At 37.8% G+C, this 18536-nt stretch overlaps 2 protein-coding genes across 3 annotated transcripts; both read right to left on the bottom strand.

The window, feature by feature from the left end:
- Positions 1–22: 22 nt before the first annotated feature.
- LOC107859200 (putative late blight resistance protein homolog R1C-3) lies at positions 23–4717 on the bottom strand. Its single transcript, XM_016704118.2, has 3 exons — positions 2026–4717; positions 789–1924; positions 23–278 (listed from the first exon to the last, which is right to left on the bottom strand). Exons 1-2 carry the CDS (start codon positions 4584–4586, stop codon positions 811–813), a joined length of 3675 nt encoding a protein of 1224 aa, XP_016559604.2. The 5' UTR covers positions 4587–4717; the 3' UTR covers positions 23–278; positions 789–810.
- A 1330-nt stretch (positions 4718–6047) lies between these two features.
- On the bottom strand, positions 6048–8593 carry LOC107858084 (heat stress transcription factor A-6a-like). Of its 2 annotated transcripts, XM_016702812.2 has the most exons (3): positions 8095–8591; positions 6420–7120; positions 6048–6286 (listed from the first exon to the last, which is right to left on the bottom strand). In XM_016702812.2, coding segments are annotated over exons 1-3 (987 nt in total). In that variant the 5' UTR covers positions 8380–8591; the 3' UTR covers positions 6048–6285. The 2 variants fall into 2 exon arrangements, with proteins under 2 accessions (XP_016558298.1, XP_047262774.1); XM_047406818.1 differs by having other exon boundaries at positions 6048–7120; positions 8095–8593.
- Between the last annotated feature and the right edge of the window lie 9943 nt (positions 8594–18536).

Raw genomic sequence — 18536 nt, 5'->3', positions numbered from 1 at the left:
GTGTAAATTCAAAAGAACATTATCGCCTAAGTTCATCTATTATTTTTATTGTTTTCTTGAAACATTAAATGGAAGCTGCTTCAGATTGTCATAACTCACAGAAGTTTTAGAGATAGACTACTGTAAAGATATTGATACTCTAATTAGTTACAATTACGAAGCACAAGAAGTTCCCTTATCTTCCTATATCTACTACAGTTTCTAGATAAAACCATGTTAAATAAAGAACATAACCTTTCGCATCAGCTGTAGTCCATCAGCACCTCTCTTTCTCCTCCCTGCAGGCAAAGTGCAATTCGATTTGATAACAAGATCACATTTTAAATATGTAGTTGAATTCATATTTTTGTATTTGATGGATACATAGAAGCAAAGATCACTATGTCCAACAAAGCACACATTAACATAAAATCGTGAAAGTTTGTTCCAAAAAATACAGCATCATACCATGATGAAGGTACTATGTCGAACAAATGTTAAAGCCTTTTTCTTTTTGGTGTAAGCTTTTTGATTGAGGAATATATATAGTTATTGTTTTAGATCAATAAACAATGAAAGTATTTCTTTTACAGATATTTCACCTCATATCACAACTCACACATGCTTTAGTCTCTAATCTAGCACATATATTTGTTGCTACATTCCAGAAATTTCAGTTGAAAACAGTTGGAACCTTACATTACAACCCTCTTCCACCAGTGAATAGAGTAAATGGGATTGAATGCTGTATAATTTAAGTTCTAACATCAGATCATATTGAATGTAGTAGTAATTTGTCAGTAGTGTACCTGAATTCGAATCATCATCTGTTTAGAGGATGATGACCTTGAAACTAGAATTCTGATAATCTTCAACTTGTGTGTTAAAGATTTCCCTGGCTGAGTTGACGACAAATTCGTTGCATTTCCTTACCTCAATGGACATTAGAGAGCTAATGTCACCGAAACAAGATGGGATTGCCTTAAGACGTTTGCATCCACGCAGTACCAAATGTTCAAGGCTCGGAAAAGCATCATCCTCGATAGTCCATTCGTGAAACCAAACACAATCTACTAGTTTCAAGACCTTGAGTTGTAGGAACTCGTCGTTGCTCACTTCCCATTGCCTTTCTTGAAAGTATACTGCCTTCAGTTTGAGCACCTGAAGATTTTGAAGCAGACCAATGTTTGATAAGTTCCAATGGACCAGGTAAAAGTTGGATACAGTCAAGTTTTTGGTATTAGGCGAGGAGATGCACAAAGAGAGGTGAAGCTCTGGATAAAAAAGATTCCATTCCAAGTGTGGCCGGATAATCTTCAGCGTCTCAAGCCGTGATGGGAACTCCACGACAGGGTACTGATAGCTTCGAGTACCCATAAACATGCATTTTAGTTTCCGAAGATGAGGTGTTTTTCTCAACATCAATTCCACATCCTCAACACAAGAAAAATATGGATAGGAAAGAGTTTCCAAATCATAAAGTTTCGAGGAGGTCTCAGGTAATTCTTGTGCTTTATTTTTAGTGACATAAGTTCTAATTGAAGCGGAAACGTCAAGATGTCTCAATTTAACCAGCTTCCAAAGTGTATTTGGTAAAAACAATGTTCTTTGACTACTTTTTAGTATCAGATATTCAAGGTTCCAAAGATTGGATATGGATGATGGGATTGACTTCTGATCAATTCCTGCAGCAAAGTACCTCAAGTGAACTAGATTCGTTGGCAAAGAATCAATTTCGGCCAACTCCAAATCCAAAACTTTTAGAAACTTAAACCTGTGAAAAATGTGGGAGGCCTGAGCAATTGAAGAATAGTTATGAAAAATTACAGAGCTAACAAGTGAGCAAGATGAACTCCATCTTTCAAGAGTATTCACTCTAGCATAAATGGACATGCGACGTTGAGCTAGTTGCTTGTGTGAGTAACACATGGGATTAATTCTCCCCCTGTTAAACAAAGACATTGAGAAACACATGGGATTAATTTTCAAGTAGAACTTGAATACTTTGATTAATTGAACCAAAAGATAAAATTACTATGACTTTACCATTCAATCCAAAGTAGAAGATTCTCTTCCTTTGCTCTCTCCTTGCAGAAATCATGCAACAGGTCGTGAACGCGGCATGCTTTAATCTTACCACCAAAACTCCTCTTAGCATCCATCACTAGATTTCTAGTGATAAGATTCTCCAAATAACATTCTGCTATATCCTCTGGACTCTTGCCTTCGTAGCCCTTTATAAATCCTTCCGAGGTCCATAACTTTGTTAACTTCGAAACACTGATCATGGTATCCTCTAAAAATGATCCAAAATAAAGAAAGCAACACCTCAGATGATACGGTAAATTCTGGTAACTTTGTTCTATAATGGCCTTTGAGTCACTGTGAATGTGGGAACCTAAATTTGCAGCCACACGTTCCCAGTATTCCTCTTTCTTCTCCATCTCTGAGAGAATACCTGCCACCAAAGCAATTGAAAGAGGCAGCTTGCCACACTTTTTTGCTATTTTTTTCCCGACATTTGTTAGGAGAGGGGGGCAGTGTTCTTCACCAAACACTTTCTTCTTGAGTAACATCCAGCTTTCACCATCGTTAAACATACGAAGCTGAAGGGGTTCACTATGGCATCTACTGTAATTGGCAACTTCATGATCTCTTGTGGTTATAATGATTCTACTTCCATTATTGGCATCCTGGAAACAACCTCTTAAATCATCCCACACACTAGTTTCCCACACATCATCAAGAAGGATAAGATATCTTTTGGGCAATAAGTTTTTTCGGAGGTCATCAGCTAAATCATCTTCTCGCATTTTTCTACGCTGAGAATCCTCACCGGCAGCATCATGTAAGATGGACTTGTCTCTACGTTGATCAGCATCATGTAGGATGGCCAAAACCAAGTCCAGACGCGAATATAACTGAGACACAGAGCACTGTGCACGAATATCAAAGTGAGCGACAACTGACTTGTCAGAATAGAGTCTATAGGCCAAAGTCGTCTTACCTTGTCCAGGCATACCAACTATTGAGATAACATCTCGCGCTTTTGTTCCTTCTGTAAGCCGAGCTCTTAGTTTGGCAATCTCATCCTCAAAACCCACAATTTCATCATTCAAATTTGGGGTCCGGTCCAATTGTGATGACGTATTACCAATGTTAGTATTCATTGTGTCCTGAATCATTGGTATCTCAGCTATGATGAGACTAATCTCCTTCCCGATATCTATAAGCCAACACTCGAGACACCAGTAAGGAATTTCTTTGCTTATACAAGCTGCATCAAGTATGTATTCTACCTCATAAGCTTTGCCGATTAATAGCGTAGCATAATGTTGCCTTTCAAACATACTGTGTCTCTTTTCTGCAACAGCCTCTAGAAAAGGCTGCAAACTCATAAGTTGATTTTGAATTATTTGAAGATGCATCTGGATACGAACTAGTGAATCTGCATAGTGGGCTTGGAACTCAGCCAGTTTGTTTAAAAGGATATCAACATAGCCTAGTCCATGAATCATTGGCAAGTTAGATTGAAATGGCTTGCGAATGATGAAGTAGATGATTGCCTTGATCTGATGAATGTTGCCAGGTAAATCAAGAAGCGCTTGATTCACTTCTCCCGAAGCCATGTCCTCCTCCTCGCTATCATATAATGAGTAAACAAGAAGTCCAGCATCAACTATAAAATTGTTGATGTCTGAAAGATGAAATTCAAGATCTTGTATTGGAATGTGGATGATATTGGCTCTCAAGAGCTTGAGCATCTCCTGGAGGATTTCCATTTGGTCCTTCAAAGCGACTATTCGACTTGGACTACTATTAGTTGATAGCCCCAGCAGATTATGTAGGATAGTATCAATAAAGCTGGCTTCAGAGTCAGCTACATGCTCATTTTTTATGTCGGGGTGCCATCCTGATTGTATTGTCGACTTCAAAGCTTTCAGGACTGCAACATAGATCTCACGGATCCTTGGACGAATAGGCTTAATCTTCATTTGCAAGAAAACCAGTACATTGATTTCACCTAAAGCCAAATCTTTATTTTTGTAGTCACGTCCTGTAAAATACAACCAGACAAGCATTGCTACGTGGCCAGCCACCACCAAAGCGTGAGTGAAGAAAGTGTGTTGGTTCTGAGGCTCATTGCATCGTTCTGACACAAACCGGATAAAACTTCTCAGCATCTTCAACTCCTTTAATACCTCTTGTAGTGAAGGGGCATCATCAATCTTCACTAGATCATGAATATGTGCTGCAACAATATCCATGAAATCTTCTACAAATCTTGGATCAGCAATTTCATCCCTGCTGGCTGAGAGTTGTAATGATGTCTTGTGAAAAGAGTAGTTAGCTCTGATTTCCAGCTTAGTCATCTGAATATCATCTTCCATCTGCTGGACAACTTGAGAAGTATTTGGAGAGGTCAAGTCAAGGGAGGAGAGGGCAACTCTGGAGTTTCTAAGAAGAGCTTGGGCTTTCTGTGTGGCATATTCTGGCATGTCATCACATGCAACTCTTTGGCTCTGCAAGACGAGAAAAGTATCCAGGAATTTCAGCTCCCTCTCAAGGAAAGCGATTCTCTCCTTTGAAACCTTATGTGAAGACATCTCTCTGAGTCTTTTTCTGAGGTGATAATAAGGACTATTGTGAACTCAATGAAGAAGAAGGGTAGTTGAGCTACAAATCATACATTTTCATGTCCTTTTAAAAGGTTTTCTCCCCCTCTTTGGTCTCCTCTTGTTCAGAATTCTATAATCTGGTCTTCTTAAAATATAATAACCTATACAATTATTGAGTTGTAAAACTATTAGCAACTAGGCATAAATTAATCCAATTGCAAGCTAAGCAATTGCTGTCATTTTCCTTTTTCAGCTGTTCCAATAGAACAATTAAAAGTTTGTTACTTATGGTGATTGGTTAATGATGTCAGTGACTTGTTACCAGTAAAAAAGATTTAACTCTTCAAGCACAAAGAGTTCTGTACAAGCTACCTAACCTAGACTATGGTTGTTTAAATCCAAAATTGTGGCTAAATAGAACAATAAACTCATACACCAGCAAGGGAAACTGTGATAAAACAAATGTTTCCTAACTCATTTATTGGAGTGTTTACCAGAGTTGGGTGAAGCCCCGATCATCATCAATGTAAAACTTTGCATCAGCTCAGCCGTACTTCATCGGCATTTTTCTTCTCCTTCATGCAGGCACAGTGCAACTTCGATTTGATTAGACCCCTGACAATTAGTTTTCAGTGACTACCTAAGAAATCAACTCCCTGACCGTGCTATCATCAGGCCGGCAGCCTCAGCAGTTCTACCGTGATTGTGCTGCCTGAGACTCGTGCCGCAATTCAGATCCATATTATTCAAGACAGTCAAAATTAATTTTTTTTAGATGATTGAAGACCTTGAAACCAGATTGACAACAGATTCATTGCATTTCTTTACCTCAATAGACATTAGAGAGCCAATGTCACCGAAACAGGATGGGGCAAAACCAATATTCAAGGCTCGGAAATCGCAGTCCATTCGTGAAACCAAACACAATGTATAGTTTCAAGACCTTGCGAATATCTCAATGAATTGAATCAAGTTTAGGTTATTTCTCTGTTAAGCCCAAAGAATTCTTCAATGTATCATGCCTTGATGATCTTCATGAAACAGCAGACTCATGCACCAGAAAATTGAGTTGTGTTTCTTCAATTTTATCAGTAAGTTCAGAGCCTACTGGAGTGACAAGTATGATAAAACAAGTGTTTGTACCTACATCATCGTTTGGACTACTTTATCAGAGTTACACAAAGTGCGAATCTCAGTTACGTGAAGAAAAGTCCTATGTTTGTTTTGTACACATGGGAAAAAAGGACATAGATTATAGCATTCAACTTAGATCAAAATTCCAAATGTAAATTTATGTAATTGTCTTCCAATGCTAGATGAAATTGTCCACATAAGGCTCACAATTTTCACTGAATAGACTAGTCAAAAGCCCATAGTAGCGTTGCAACTGTCGTAAAATAACATTTCTACTCCTATGGAACAGTAAGCATCAAAGGAAGCAGCTTGAGATGTCATGACTAAGTGAAAGTTTTATAGATAAGCTACAAAATAGATACCGATACTCTAATTAGTTACAATTATGAATCAGTAAAAAGTTCCCAAACCTTCCTACATCCCGTATAGTTTCTTGGTGATATTATATAAACAGAACAGACATTAAATAGTTCCTCGAACAACATATGAACAATCTATATGGAGAACGGGACTTTCACATCAGCTGTAGTTCGTCAGCATTTTTCTTCTGCACCCTGCAGACAAAGTAACAATTTGATTTGAAAAGAAGATCACAATTCTTGATTTGAAAAGTATATCACGATTTAAACAAGTAGTTGGATTCATAGCTTTGTATTTGATGGAAATATGAAAGCAAAGAGAATATACTAGGTCCATAGTTGAAGATAAGCCTCCGCCTCGTCATCCAAACTAGCAGCAGCCTTTGCAATCAAAGCCTCTCCTTCCATAGCAATCTTGCTTTCCACCATCTCCTCAATCTCTATCATAGCCCTGCGATTCAGTTCCTGCTCAGACTCTGCTCCTTCATTTTTAGACTCCGAATCATCTTCAAACAGTTTTACCCAAAACTCACGATTCTTAGCATTTTGAGCAGTTGCTGCTTCTTTCTGTTTGTCATTGGAACTCACGGAGCCACCAGCAGAGTTTGATGTCTGTCCAATCCCATCCTGGACGGAGCCAGCCACGCAATCTGGCCCCTTTCTGGTGTCATTGCTGCTAGAATCTCCTCTGACTTCGGATTTCTCGAGAAGTAACTTCAAGATATTCCTAATATCTGTTTCCTTTCTGCATCCTTGCAAAGTGGGAAAGAAAGCTCTCATGTTTTCTTGACCATCTTTCAAGTTCTGAAGTTCTACCTTCAGATTAATGTGTTCACTCCTCAACTTCTCCAGCTCCTCTTCCAGATTATCAGTCACCGGATCAACACGAGGGCTATGCAAACCTTGTTGTGGCTTGTTCTCCTTGGATAGTTGGATCCTGCTTTTGATATTTTTCAGCCAGTGCTTTTTCCCAGCCCGAAACCATGGATTTGCATACTCACATTTGTAAGAACAGACCTTCTTAAAACGCTGAAAGTTCATTGTTTCTTATCAAATCAAAGTTCCAAATCAAACGAACAAAGCAACTAGCTTCCAACAAATTGAAATCATATTCACAATAACACCAGATGCATACTAATCAGAACGTTAAATTGAAGACCAAAGGATATCATGTTTTAGTGTTTAGAGAATGAGGCCACATAGATGTTAGAGCCAGTTAAAAGGAGGGGTCAGTCTGTAATAGAAGCCTATTTCTAGAAATCAACATAAATGAGGAAATAACATGGGCAAACATATCAGAAACAGAAGAGGAAATTGCACCAACACTGCCATAGATTTGAACTATTAAAGATGAAAAGAAATATTCGAGTCATTAACCAACAGAAACAGGAACACAAAACAGAAAACAATAGCAAAGGAGAAGTCAACAACACACCCAGTATACCCCCACATAGTGGGGGTCTAGGCAGGGTAGAATGTACGCAGTCCATACCACTGCGTCAAAGATAAGGTAGAGAGGTTGTTTCCAATAGACCCCCAGCTCGAGACCAAACAACTTAGGGAAAGACATTATATAAGAACAAGAAACAAAAGGTAGTAACAAAACAACATACAGTAGCAAAAACAAGAATTATCACCAAATAATACTACTAACAATCTACCCGAAACCACAAACAACACCCAAAAACTCCAAGAACAAGAGCAAATGAGAGAATAACATTAAAAAACATATTGGAAACAGAAGAGAATTGCGGTAGCACTGTCAAAGCTGTTGAGCTAATAGAGATGGAAATGAGATTTCGTGAACTTGTCCAACAGAAATGGGAACACGCTAAAAGAGAAGTCAAATTTCAAGAAATCAATACAAATGAGAGAATAACAAAAGTATTGGAAACAGAAGAAGATTGCGGTAAAACTGTCAAAGTACTTGAGCTAATAGAAATAGCAACTCAACAACAGAGAACATACTACAAGAGAAGTAAAAGTTTCATAATGTTACTCACATAGTTGTTGAGCTGGTAAATGAAGCTAGATAAATTGCTATGTTTGAAGTACTTTGGAAGAACTTCAATACAAAACTTGTTCGGATCAGTGATAAGAAAAGTGGTCTTGCTAGAAGTCCAATGTACCAAAGGATCAGTTTCAGGATTATCCACCATTTCATATGTCTTCACCAGAAATGGTGGTGGAGAGTTTCCCCTTAATCCATTGATCCTTGGTCGACCAACACCTCCTCCTCCTCTTCTTCCTCCTCTCTTTCCACCATTTTCTTGATTGATCATCTCCATTCTTGATTGATGATATTATGTTCTTTGAAACCTTTTGAAAGAGTTTGGAAGTGAGTGAAATAATTGATCATGCATGCAAGTGAGTTATATATGTGTGTGAGACATACTAACATATAGTACTATAATATCAAATAATGTTTTCAAGTACAAAATGCAGAAGTTTGCATTGTAATCAAGACCATTGATGTTTTCTTTTTCTTTCCCTTTAATTGATCACACACAACAGCTACTGTACTTGCTTCATCTAAACTGTACGTACTTGTCCAATTTGCATTTTGTACTCGTTTTAAGAAAAGATTAATAAAAATTTATTTTACTAAACTATCCTTATTAATTATGTATATTTTACACATCTAAATTTGACTATTGCTACTATTAATTTGGAGAATAGTTACTTAATGATGATAAAAAATAGTAATTGTTTTATTAATTCTTTCACGATTTACTAAAATAAACAAATAAAAAGTATTGATAAACAAATAAAAAGTATTTTTATATATTGAACAAGTAAATAAAAATGAAGGGAGTACTTTCTACTCTATCGACTATCGTTGTATATGATTTTCATTATATAGGAGAATTAAGTGCTTGAATTGAAACATAAAATGTATATTTACAAGTTAAACACATTATAGGAGCGTTTAGAATAATTTTGTACTTTTGACATTCAGAACTACTAGAATATATTCTCTGTGGCAAACAACTTTAATGTGGAAGAATTAGCCCTTACTTAAAGCTAATCTCTTATGTCCTATTCAATGTTTACATCAATTATATTAATTACTATGATTAATGAAGTGAGAATATATATATATATATATATTAAAAAAGTTATTAAATAAATAATCATGTGCAAACAGTGTTTTGCATCTATTAATTTGGGATAATCACATAGAAGGGTAAATTTATTCTTCACACTAAGGGGTCGTTTGGTTAGTAACAAGATATTTTGGGATCGGTTATCTCATTATATATATAAGATAACTTATTTCATCTTATGATATAAATGGTGAGACAAACAATCTCGATATTAATTAATAACTCCAACCAAATACAGAATAAAATAGTTATTTATTTTATTTCAAAATTATTATATGTTATACCACACACCAAACGAACCCTGGCTGTGAGTTTATTCTCGGAAAAAAGACACTCTATAGCACTTTTTAAAACAAATAACTCAAGTTTGGAAACTCTCCAAAAAGTGGCCAGTCGGATATACTATTTCCGCTTTATAGCCTTTTCCTAATTTGGGTCATTTTGGCCTATGTAGTCTATGTACAATACTGATACATTCTATATACAATACTGATACAGTATTCAATTTGGGTAATTTGGCCCTTTTAAAAAATATTTTAATTTTTTTTTGCTATAAATTTTTTAACTGATCAAATATTTTGCTTTTTTTTATTGTTTAGAAATAATAATTAAATTACATAAAAACGATATAATTGTCAAATAGAATATGTATCTATTTAAGATATATGTATAGAAATTATATAGTTCTATCAAATATGTATATGTAAAAAATATATATAAAAAATATATAGAAAGTGAATTAAAATTATATAATTGTTGTATAAAACGTGTCCAAAAAAGTACAGTTATTGTATAAATTATGTACTAAAACTATATAATTTTCGTATAGAATATTTATATGTATTACATATGTATAAAAACTGTATAGAAGTTGTGTAGAAATGGTCTAGAACAAGCCAGTAAATCGAAAAGGCTAGAAAGTGGAATTTAAATTTCATGGTCATTTTCATGAAAATAATTTAATTTAAAGTGTCATTTCTGTCATTTCCCATTTATTCACAGACTCTCTTCCCTTCCCTTGCTCTTTTCATCCCGGCCCAATATGCAATAAAAGAAGGGTAAACAACATAAATCCCAGCACTTTGCTACCTAATTACCCTCTCTCCCAACTTTTATATTAATTACATGATATCCCGGATACAACAACAACAAACCCAGTGTATTCCCACCTGGTGGGGTCTGGGGGGGGGGGGTAGGATGTACGCAGTCCATACCTCTACCTCTGAAGAAGTAGAAAGGCTGTTTCCGATAGACCCCCGGCTCGAGACACGCGGTACCACAAACACATAGTAAAGCACAGCACAAGGTTACAAGGTTACAAGATTACATAACATAAATACGGCACCCATAAGTAATATAAAACAGAGGAAAGCACACAGCTTCATAATAAAACATGGGACACGGACTCCTAACAGGAATAAACCCCCACCAAGTAGTTCCCTATACTAGCGACTCAGACTGGCCCTAGTCCACTGCCCTGATTCGCGTCCTCCAGACCTTCCTATCTAGGGTCATGTCCTCGGTGAGCTGTAACTGCTCCATGTCTCGCCTAATCACCTCCCCCCAGTACTTCTTCGGCCTACCCCTACCCTGCTTAAAACTATCCAACGCTAGCCTCTCACACCTACGGACCGGGGCATCCACGCCCCTCCTCTTCACGTGTCCGAACCATCTCAATCGGGCTTCCCGCATCTTACACTCCACTGGTGTCACACCAACCTTCTCCCGGATGTTCTCATTCCGAACTCTATCCCCTCTAGTCAGCCCACACATCCAGCGCAACATCCGCATTTCTGCCACCCTCATCTTTTGGATGTGGGAGTTCTTAACTGGCCAACACTCCGCTCCATACAACATGGCCGGCCTGACTACCGCCCTGTAGAATTTGCCTTTAAGCTTAGGCAGCACCTTCTTATCACACAGCACCCCCGACGCGAGCTTCCACTTCATCCATCCCGCCCCAATACGTGCGAGACATCCTCGTCAATCTCACCGTTACTCTGGATCACGGACCCGAGATACTTGAAACTCTCCCTCTTACCTACCTCCTGTGATTCCAGCTTCACTACTACCTCATTCTCCCGCCTCACGTCATTAAACTTGCATTCCACATACTCTGTCTTGCTTCTGCTCACCCTGAACCCTTTAGACTCAAGGGTTTGCCTCCACACCTCTAATTTGTCACTCATACCCCCTCGGGTCTCATCTATCAAAACTACATCGTCTGCAAAAAGCATACACCACGGCACCTCCCCTTGAATACGCCGCGTCAACACATCCATCACCACTGCAAACAAAAAGGGACTAAGAGTAGATCCCTGATGCAACCCTGTCCGGATCGTGAAATGCTCTGAGTCTCCTCCCGCCGTCCTCACCTTAGTTTTCGCTCCATCATACATATCCTTGATTGCTCTGGTATATGCCAACGGTACTCCACTCACCTCCAAGCATCTCCAAAGCACCTCCCTGGGGACTTTGTCATAGGCCTTCTCCAGGTCGATAAACACCATGTGCAGGTCCTTCTTCCTCTCCCTATACTGCTCCACCAACCTCCGTACCAGGTGAATTGCCTCCGTCGTCGAGCGGCCAGGCATAAATCCAAACTGGTTTTCTGAAATAGACACTATCCGTCTCAGCCTCACCTCGACCACTCTCTCCCAGATCTTCATAGAGTGACTCAATAACTTAATCCCCCTATAGTTGTTGCAACTCTGGATGTCCCCCTTATTCTTATAGAGAGGTATCATGGTGCTCCACCTCCAAGCCTCGGGCATCTTTGCCGTCTTGAAGATTTCATTAAACAACCCCGTCAACCACCTAAGACCAGCCTCTCCAACGAACTTCCAAAACTCGACCGGTATCTCATCCGGCCCCGTCGCCCTACCCCTTCGCATTCTGCGAACAGCCTGTCTAACCTCTTCGACCTTAAAATGTCTACAATAGCTAAAATTCCGACACTCCTCTGAGTGCTCCAGTTCCCCTAACACAATAGCTCTATCCCCTTCGTCATTCAAGAGCCTATGAAAGTACGACTGCCATCTATTCTTAATGTGGCCGTCCTCCACCAACACTCTACCGTCCTCCTCCTTAATGCACCTCACCTGATCGAGGTCACGACCCTTCCTCTCCCTAGCCTTAGCGAGTCTAAACAACTTTTTCTCCCCTCCCTTCCCCTGTAACCCTGCATACAGGCTCTCAAAGGCGGCCGTCTTAGCTGCCGTGACTGCTGACTTAGCCTCCTTCCTCGCTAGCTTGTACTCTTTCCTGTTTACCCGCTTCTCCTCTTCGTCCTTACTCTCCACCAACTTGGCATACGCCCCTTTCTTGGTCCCCACTTTCTTCTCCACCTCTTCATTCCACCACCAATCCCCCTGATGGTGGCCGGCCCGGCCCCTAGAAACCCCCAACACCTCACTTGCATTCTCCCTGATGCACCTAGCCGCCCTATCCCACATACTATCCACGTCTCCCCTACACTCCCACACCCCCATTCCCGCCAACTTCTCCCCTATCTCCCACGCATTCACTGGCGTCAAGCCGCCCTACTTAATTCTAGGTCTACACTCCCTACTCTTCCTCTTTTTATTCTTCTTTATACCCAAATCCATAACCAAGAGCTTATGCTGGGTCGAAAGATTCTCACTCGGAATGACCTTACAGTCCTTACACCACGCCCTATCCCCTTTCCTAAGCAACAAAAAGTCAATCTGGGTCCTGGCTACCGCGCTTCGAAAGGTGATCAGGTGCTCGTCCTTCTTCGGGAAGCCCGAGTTCACCACCACCAGCCCAAAGGACCTCACAAACTCCAATAGGGTAGCCCCCTCTTCATTTCTCTCCGCAAAACCAAAACCACCATGCACATCACCAAAGCCTCCCGGTAGCGCCCCGATGTGCCCGTTGAAATCTCCTGCTACAACAATCTTCTCCGAGCTAGGCACGCCTCTCACCACCTCCTCCAAAGCCTCCCAAAACCGCATCTTCTCCTCCCCCTCCGATCCCACTTGCGGCGCATAGGCACTACATACGTTCAGGGTAAACCCCCGAATGACCAACTTAATAGTCATCAACCTATCGTTGATCCTCTTCACCTCTACTACCTGACCTCTAAGCTCTTCATCCACTAAGATGCCAACTCCATTCCTACGCCTCTCGCTCCCAGAGTACCACAACTTGTAACCATCCACATCCCTAGCCTTAGACCCTACCCGGATATGATACATTATTTAACCTCCCGATACATAAGCTTATGATACATTAATAACCAATTAGTTGGAGATAAAAAAGAAAAAAACAGTAAAAGTTCCTACAATTGAGGAATTAACACACTCAATTTAAGATATTTTTTTTTCGTTTAATTACATAAAATCCGCAACAACTTCATTATTTGAAATTTGAATAATCAAATCAATCTTCATTAATCACAATCTTTCAAAACTAATGTCTTCTCCAATTGTTCATTCCCTGTTCATCATAACATATCTCATTCCCTGCGTTCAGAAAAAAATTGAACATACTATAAGAATCTGATGTATCAGGCGTATCCCATATCACACACACACACACACACATATATATATCTTTCTATGTATCAGAAAACGAATTTAAACTTAATTTCTTTATATTTATGTATCATAATAAGAAATATATATTGAATGTATCAGAAATCATTGATTACCTCTGTCAGAAATAGTTTTATGTATCAAAATGCATGTAATATCTCTGTCAAAAAAATATCTATGTATCAGAAATAATATTTACAATTCCGTTTGTTTCATTGTACATTATGATACATAAATAGAATTTAGGGATAATACCCACGAAAATACCTGAAGTTTGATCGGATTACCAGTTGAGCATACTGAACTTTGCGGGGGTCCTATTACCCCCAAACTTTTTTTCTTCATATTTTAATGACATATATCTGCCACTTGGCACACTGCGTGTGATTCAGACGCATTGAACGTGTGAAACTGTTAAAAAACGTTAAAAACTCCTTTTTTTTTTTGCCAAACAACCCCTTAATTTTATAATTATTTAAAGTTTTATATTTTTATTTATTTTTTCATTCTTCATTCTTTTTTCTTCTTTCTTCTTTCTTTCTTCAACAATGGTTGCTCCATTGTTGAATTGAAATTTAATGGAACTCAACGGTTATAATTTAATGGAACTCGCTAATTGAAACTCAATGGATGATTCGGAAGATTCAAACTCGAAAACTCGCTAATTTAGTTTCGAGTTCCATTAATGAAAATTAAATCTTTCGAGCTCCATTAACGGAAGATTGAATAGCTTCATACATGAAATTAAATTTTTTGAATCTTCCGAGTTTCATTAATGAATTTTTCGAATCTTACGAGCTCCATTAATGAAAATTGAATCATGAAATTAAATTTTTTGAATCTTTCGAGTTCCATTAATGAATTTTTCGAATCTTTCAAGTTCCATTAATGAAAATTGAATCTTCCATTGAGTTTTCAATTAGCGAGTTTCATTGAATCTTCCATTAGTGGAACTCGCTAATTGAATCTTCCGAGTTTCAATGGAAAATTAATGGAAGATTCCATTCAATTATTTGAAAAAACTTTCTTCATAAACTTAATGGAATCATTTGAAATATTTAATATGGTTGTAATTGTGAAAAAATGTTGAAAAGTGATAAAATGGAGAATAAAACGGCGCGTGTACCACACTTTCCACCGAAAAAACTGGGTAAACGTTTTGAGGGGGGATTAATTCAACTTTAAAAAAGTCTGGGGGAGGGGGGGAGGGGGATTAATTCCAATTAAAAAGGTATAGGGTGTTGACACCTAATTTTTGCCCTCCATAACTAAGTTTAATTCGGAGTTCCTTCGATTTTCAAATAAAACTACAACATCTATTTTATCCAAATAAAGGATTTTCAAAGTATTTATTTGGGTAAATTGGTCTGTTTAAGTAGCAATTATATATTATCATGTTCAATTATACGAGATTATATAATGTTGTTACTTAAGTATTTATTTTACGAAATATCGGGATTTAATCAAGGTTCTTCTTAAAATAAATGGTTGAAGTCTTGATTTAATCTCAAAGATAATTTATGTAGATAAATATATTTTTGATTTTATTAAATCAAGAAACTCAGCATTAAACAAGGTGTTAATTCATATCAAATTTTGATTTGATTTAGTCAATTTATCAAATTCGACTCTAATTGAAATCAAATTGGCCCCAATTGTAAATGCAATTGACCAATTGGTATTCAATTTGGCTAGAATTTGAATTTGATTGCCTAAATTGTAATCCAAAATCAGAATCCTAATTCTCGAAACCCTCTACTCATTTGACCCAAATTAAAACCCAATACCCAGGCCCAAAACCAAACCATTCACCAGTAACCCTTTTTCATTTTTGGGCCGATCACCAGCCAACTTTAACAATAATTAATACACAGCCCAACAACATTCAGTAACCCCAAGCCCACTTCAACCAAAACCAACCCGGTCCATCTCTTTCTCTTTCATCAACATAACAGCGTACAAAATACGCGTACAACCAACCTTCAACATGCCTCAACAACATCGATCGACAACAGCAACAAGGACCCATCAATCCGAACCATACCCGCAAACCCAGCGACCGGAATCAACCCATTTTTTCCTTTGTTATGCATCATATGCGCCTCCCAGCTAATTTCTACGAAGAGGATGCTCGAATCTTCTAGAACAGGGAAAAGGTGGCCTCTCAACGTTTCAATTCCACGAATCTCGGGTACCATGGTACGAATTCGTACGTTGGTGGAGATTTCTCATTGGTTCCTGGGGAGAAGTGCTTTCTATTGGCTAATCCATTTTTGGATTTCATGAGAAACAACAAAAAAGGGTACAATCGATGGATGAAAACAGGCTGTGGGAGGGGGGGGGGGGGGGGGGGGATTTTGGAATTAGAATTCAAAATTCCTTCTTCCAAATTTCGGAATATGCCCCAACCCTTTCTTCTATATAAAGGATCTTGGGGCCACTGTTTTGGTGGTCTTCTTTATCTTCTGAAAAGGGATTTTCTCTTTTGAGGCTCTTAGAAAAATAAAAAATGAATTAGTTGAAAATGGGGGCTTCTTCTCTTTTGGGGTAGGGAAAATTAGGTGGTGTTCGAAAATTTTGGGAGGTTCAGAAATTTTTCTTTCTTTTCTTTAAAGGGTTTGAAAATTTAATGCGCCTATTCAGTCGAAGTAATTTTTGGTGAAACTGAAAGGAAATTTGAAAGTTCTAAATTCAAGTTGAATTTTTTAGTTGAAAGTGATTTTCAAAATCTTTAAGAGGAAAAACCAAAAATACGCTCTGTTGGTGGTCCCATAAGAGGTAAACGCCTCTTCTCACTTAAAGTTTTGCTGGGGCCTTCTTCTTAGATGTTTCTTTGTTTGTGATGTTGTTTTGATTGTAGTGTTATTTGAGCCTGAGAATCGTTTGCTGTAGAGGATTGTAATGGACATAGGATCTGATGGCAAAGATTGTTGCTATGTTGTTTTGTTGCATCAATGTTTACGCTTACACCTTTTGTTCCTTTCCCGATTTTGTTTGTTCGTTTTGATCGTTTTGACTCACTAGATTATCCTCATGTTGTTCGTTGGTCTCGATCCTATTTTTTCATCGTAATCCATGTAGCCATGGTGTTGATCTTCAGCATAGCTGTTACTGATTTTTCAGTTCAAATAGTGTTACTTTTGAGCTAGAATATTTTTATTTTTGAGTCTAAATATTGTTGTTTTTCAACCTAACTATTGTGGTGCCTTTTTAATCTAAATTATGTTGTCTTGTAGGCCAGGGTATTGTTATTGTTTTTTCTGAGCCTAAATATTGCTATTCTTTTAGCTTGAATGATTTTGTTTCGGAGCCTAAATATAGTTGTCTCAAACCTTGAACATCGTTGTTGTAATACTTGTATTTTGTTGTGTTACACTAAGCATCTAATTTTTTTTTACATAGCATACAGTCGAGTCGGATCTTGTTTGGTGGTCTTTGAAGTCGATTGATAATGTGTTAGTTGTTCTGTTTCGATTTGAATTGGTTTTCCTTTCGACTTTTTAAAATGACCAAGATAGATAATGTGTTTCTTTCTTCTCGCATAATGACGTTCAAAACTGTTTATGCTTGAGGCGGTGATTCATTCCTGCTTTCTCTCATTGCTAAAAAATATAAAAATAAAAATAAAAATTTTAGGTATCAAGTTCATCTTTTGGTGTCAATTAGAATAGTTGCTTGTCAATACCCTTGTTAATTTGGTTTAATTTTGGCTCATAGGCTCAAACTCTTAAAGTTTTGCAAGGTCATTAGGTAGAAAATGATGATTCTGTTGTCTTTTGGATACCAATCTATGTTTCCAATGTTTCCTTCGACAAAATGCTTGAAGTCTATCTTTCTCTGTTTTGTCTTTGTTAGTATGTGTCCTTTGTAGCTACTTGTTGATTCGTTGTTTGTGATATTTTTTTTTTCTTGATTATTTTCTAGCCGGTTTAATTATTTAGTTCAATATATATAGATTTTTGGCTTCAAGAATCTTGTGATGAATCACCTCTTAGTCATTAATTTTAGAATAAAGCAAGATTTATTTAAACCAAGCTATATAATTGGTCTTTTCTCTTAAGTTTGTGCTTTCTGATTGGTAAAGTTTAAGGTGGTATTTCTATGGGTGAAGTGAATCAGTAGCTTTACATGATGTTTCTTTTAAGTAGATCATGTAGTACTATTTAATTCGTGTACAAAATGTGCTCCTTTTTTATGTCATCACTTATTTGTGAAGTATCTAACTTTCAAACATATTTTAATTTCCTTACCTTTTACTTTGCATATGGACACGTTTGAGTCCTATATGGACTCTGTCATCTTTGAATCTTCTCTATGGGCCCATGAGGCTCACCTCGTTGAACTAAGCCCAAATATTTATCCCATAGAATATGGATACGTGGAGTTGGAAGAGGAAAATGGGTCAAAGTCCCATCTTTGAAGCGGCCAAGAGACTTGAAAGTCTCGGTTTCCATTTCATTCATTTATTTAGTCATTTATTATCGTCGTCTTTATTTATTTAGTTATTTATTCATTCGGGCCTCGAAGCCAAAGTTGTATTTAATACAGGTGGAGGCAAAACTCGAGCTAAAGGCTTAAAAAACATATAATTAGGACAGGTGAAAGGAGAAATGGGTTGAAAACCCAACTAGATTAGGACAGGTTTAGTGATTTGGGCTTCAAAGCCTAAATCACTTCTTCTCCTCCCTTTCCCTTTCTTTTTGATTATTTGTTTTGCATGCCTTTTTACGAATCTAGTCAAATCCCCTAATGAATTCGCTAAAAATTAACTTTTGTAAA

Source organism: Capsicum annuum, chromosome 2 (assembly GCF_002878395.1).
Source record: "Capsicum annuum cultivar UCD-10X-F1 chromosome 2, UCD10Xv1.1, whole genome shotgun sequence".
NCBI lineage: Eukaryota > Viridiplantae > Streptophyta > Magnoliopsida > Solanales > Solanaceae > Capsicum > Capsicum annuum.
The sequence above is the reverse complement of the archived record's forward strand: the minus strand, read 5'-3'. Positions and strand labels throughout refer to the sequence as shown.

Excerpts from the sequence above, each read along its gene's own strand:
- LOC107859200 (XM_016704118.2), bottom strand. The coding sequence starts at position 4,586 with ATGTCTTCACATAAGGTTTCAAAGGAGAGAATCGCTTTCCTTGAGAGG. Across the intron at positions 1,925-2,025 it reads CTTCTACTTTGGATTGAATG|GGGGAGAATTAATCCCATGT; the intron begins GTAAAGTCATAG and ends TTTGTTTAACAG.
- LOC107858084 (XM_047406818.1), bottom strand. The coding sequence starts at position 8,379 with ATGGAGATGATCAATCAAGAAAATGGTGGAAAGAGAGGAGGAAGAAGA. Across the intron at positions 7,121-8,094 it reads TTTACCAGCTCAACAACTAT|CGTTTTAAGAAGGTCTGTTC; the intron begins GTGAGTAACATT and ends ATGAACTTTCAG.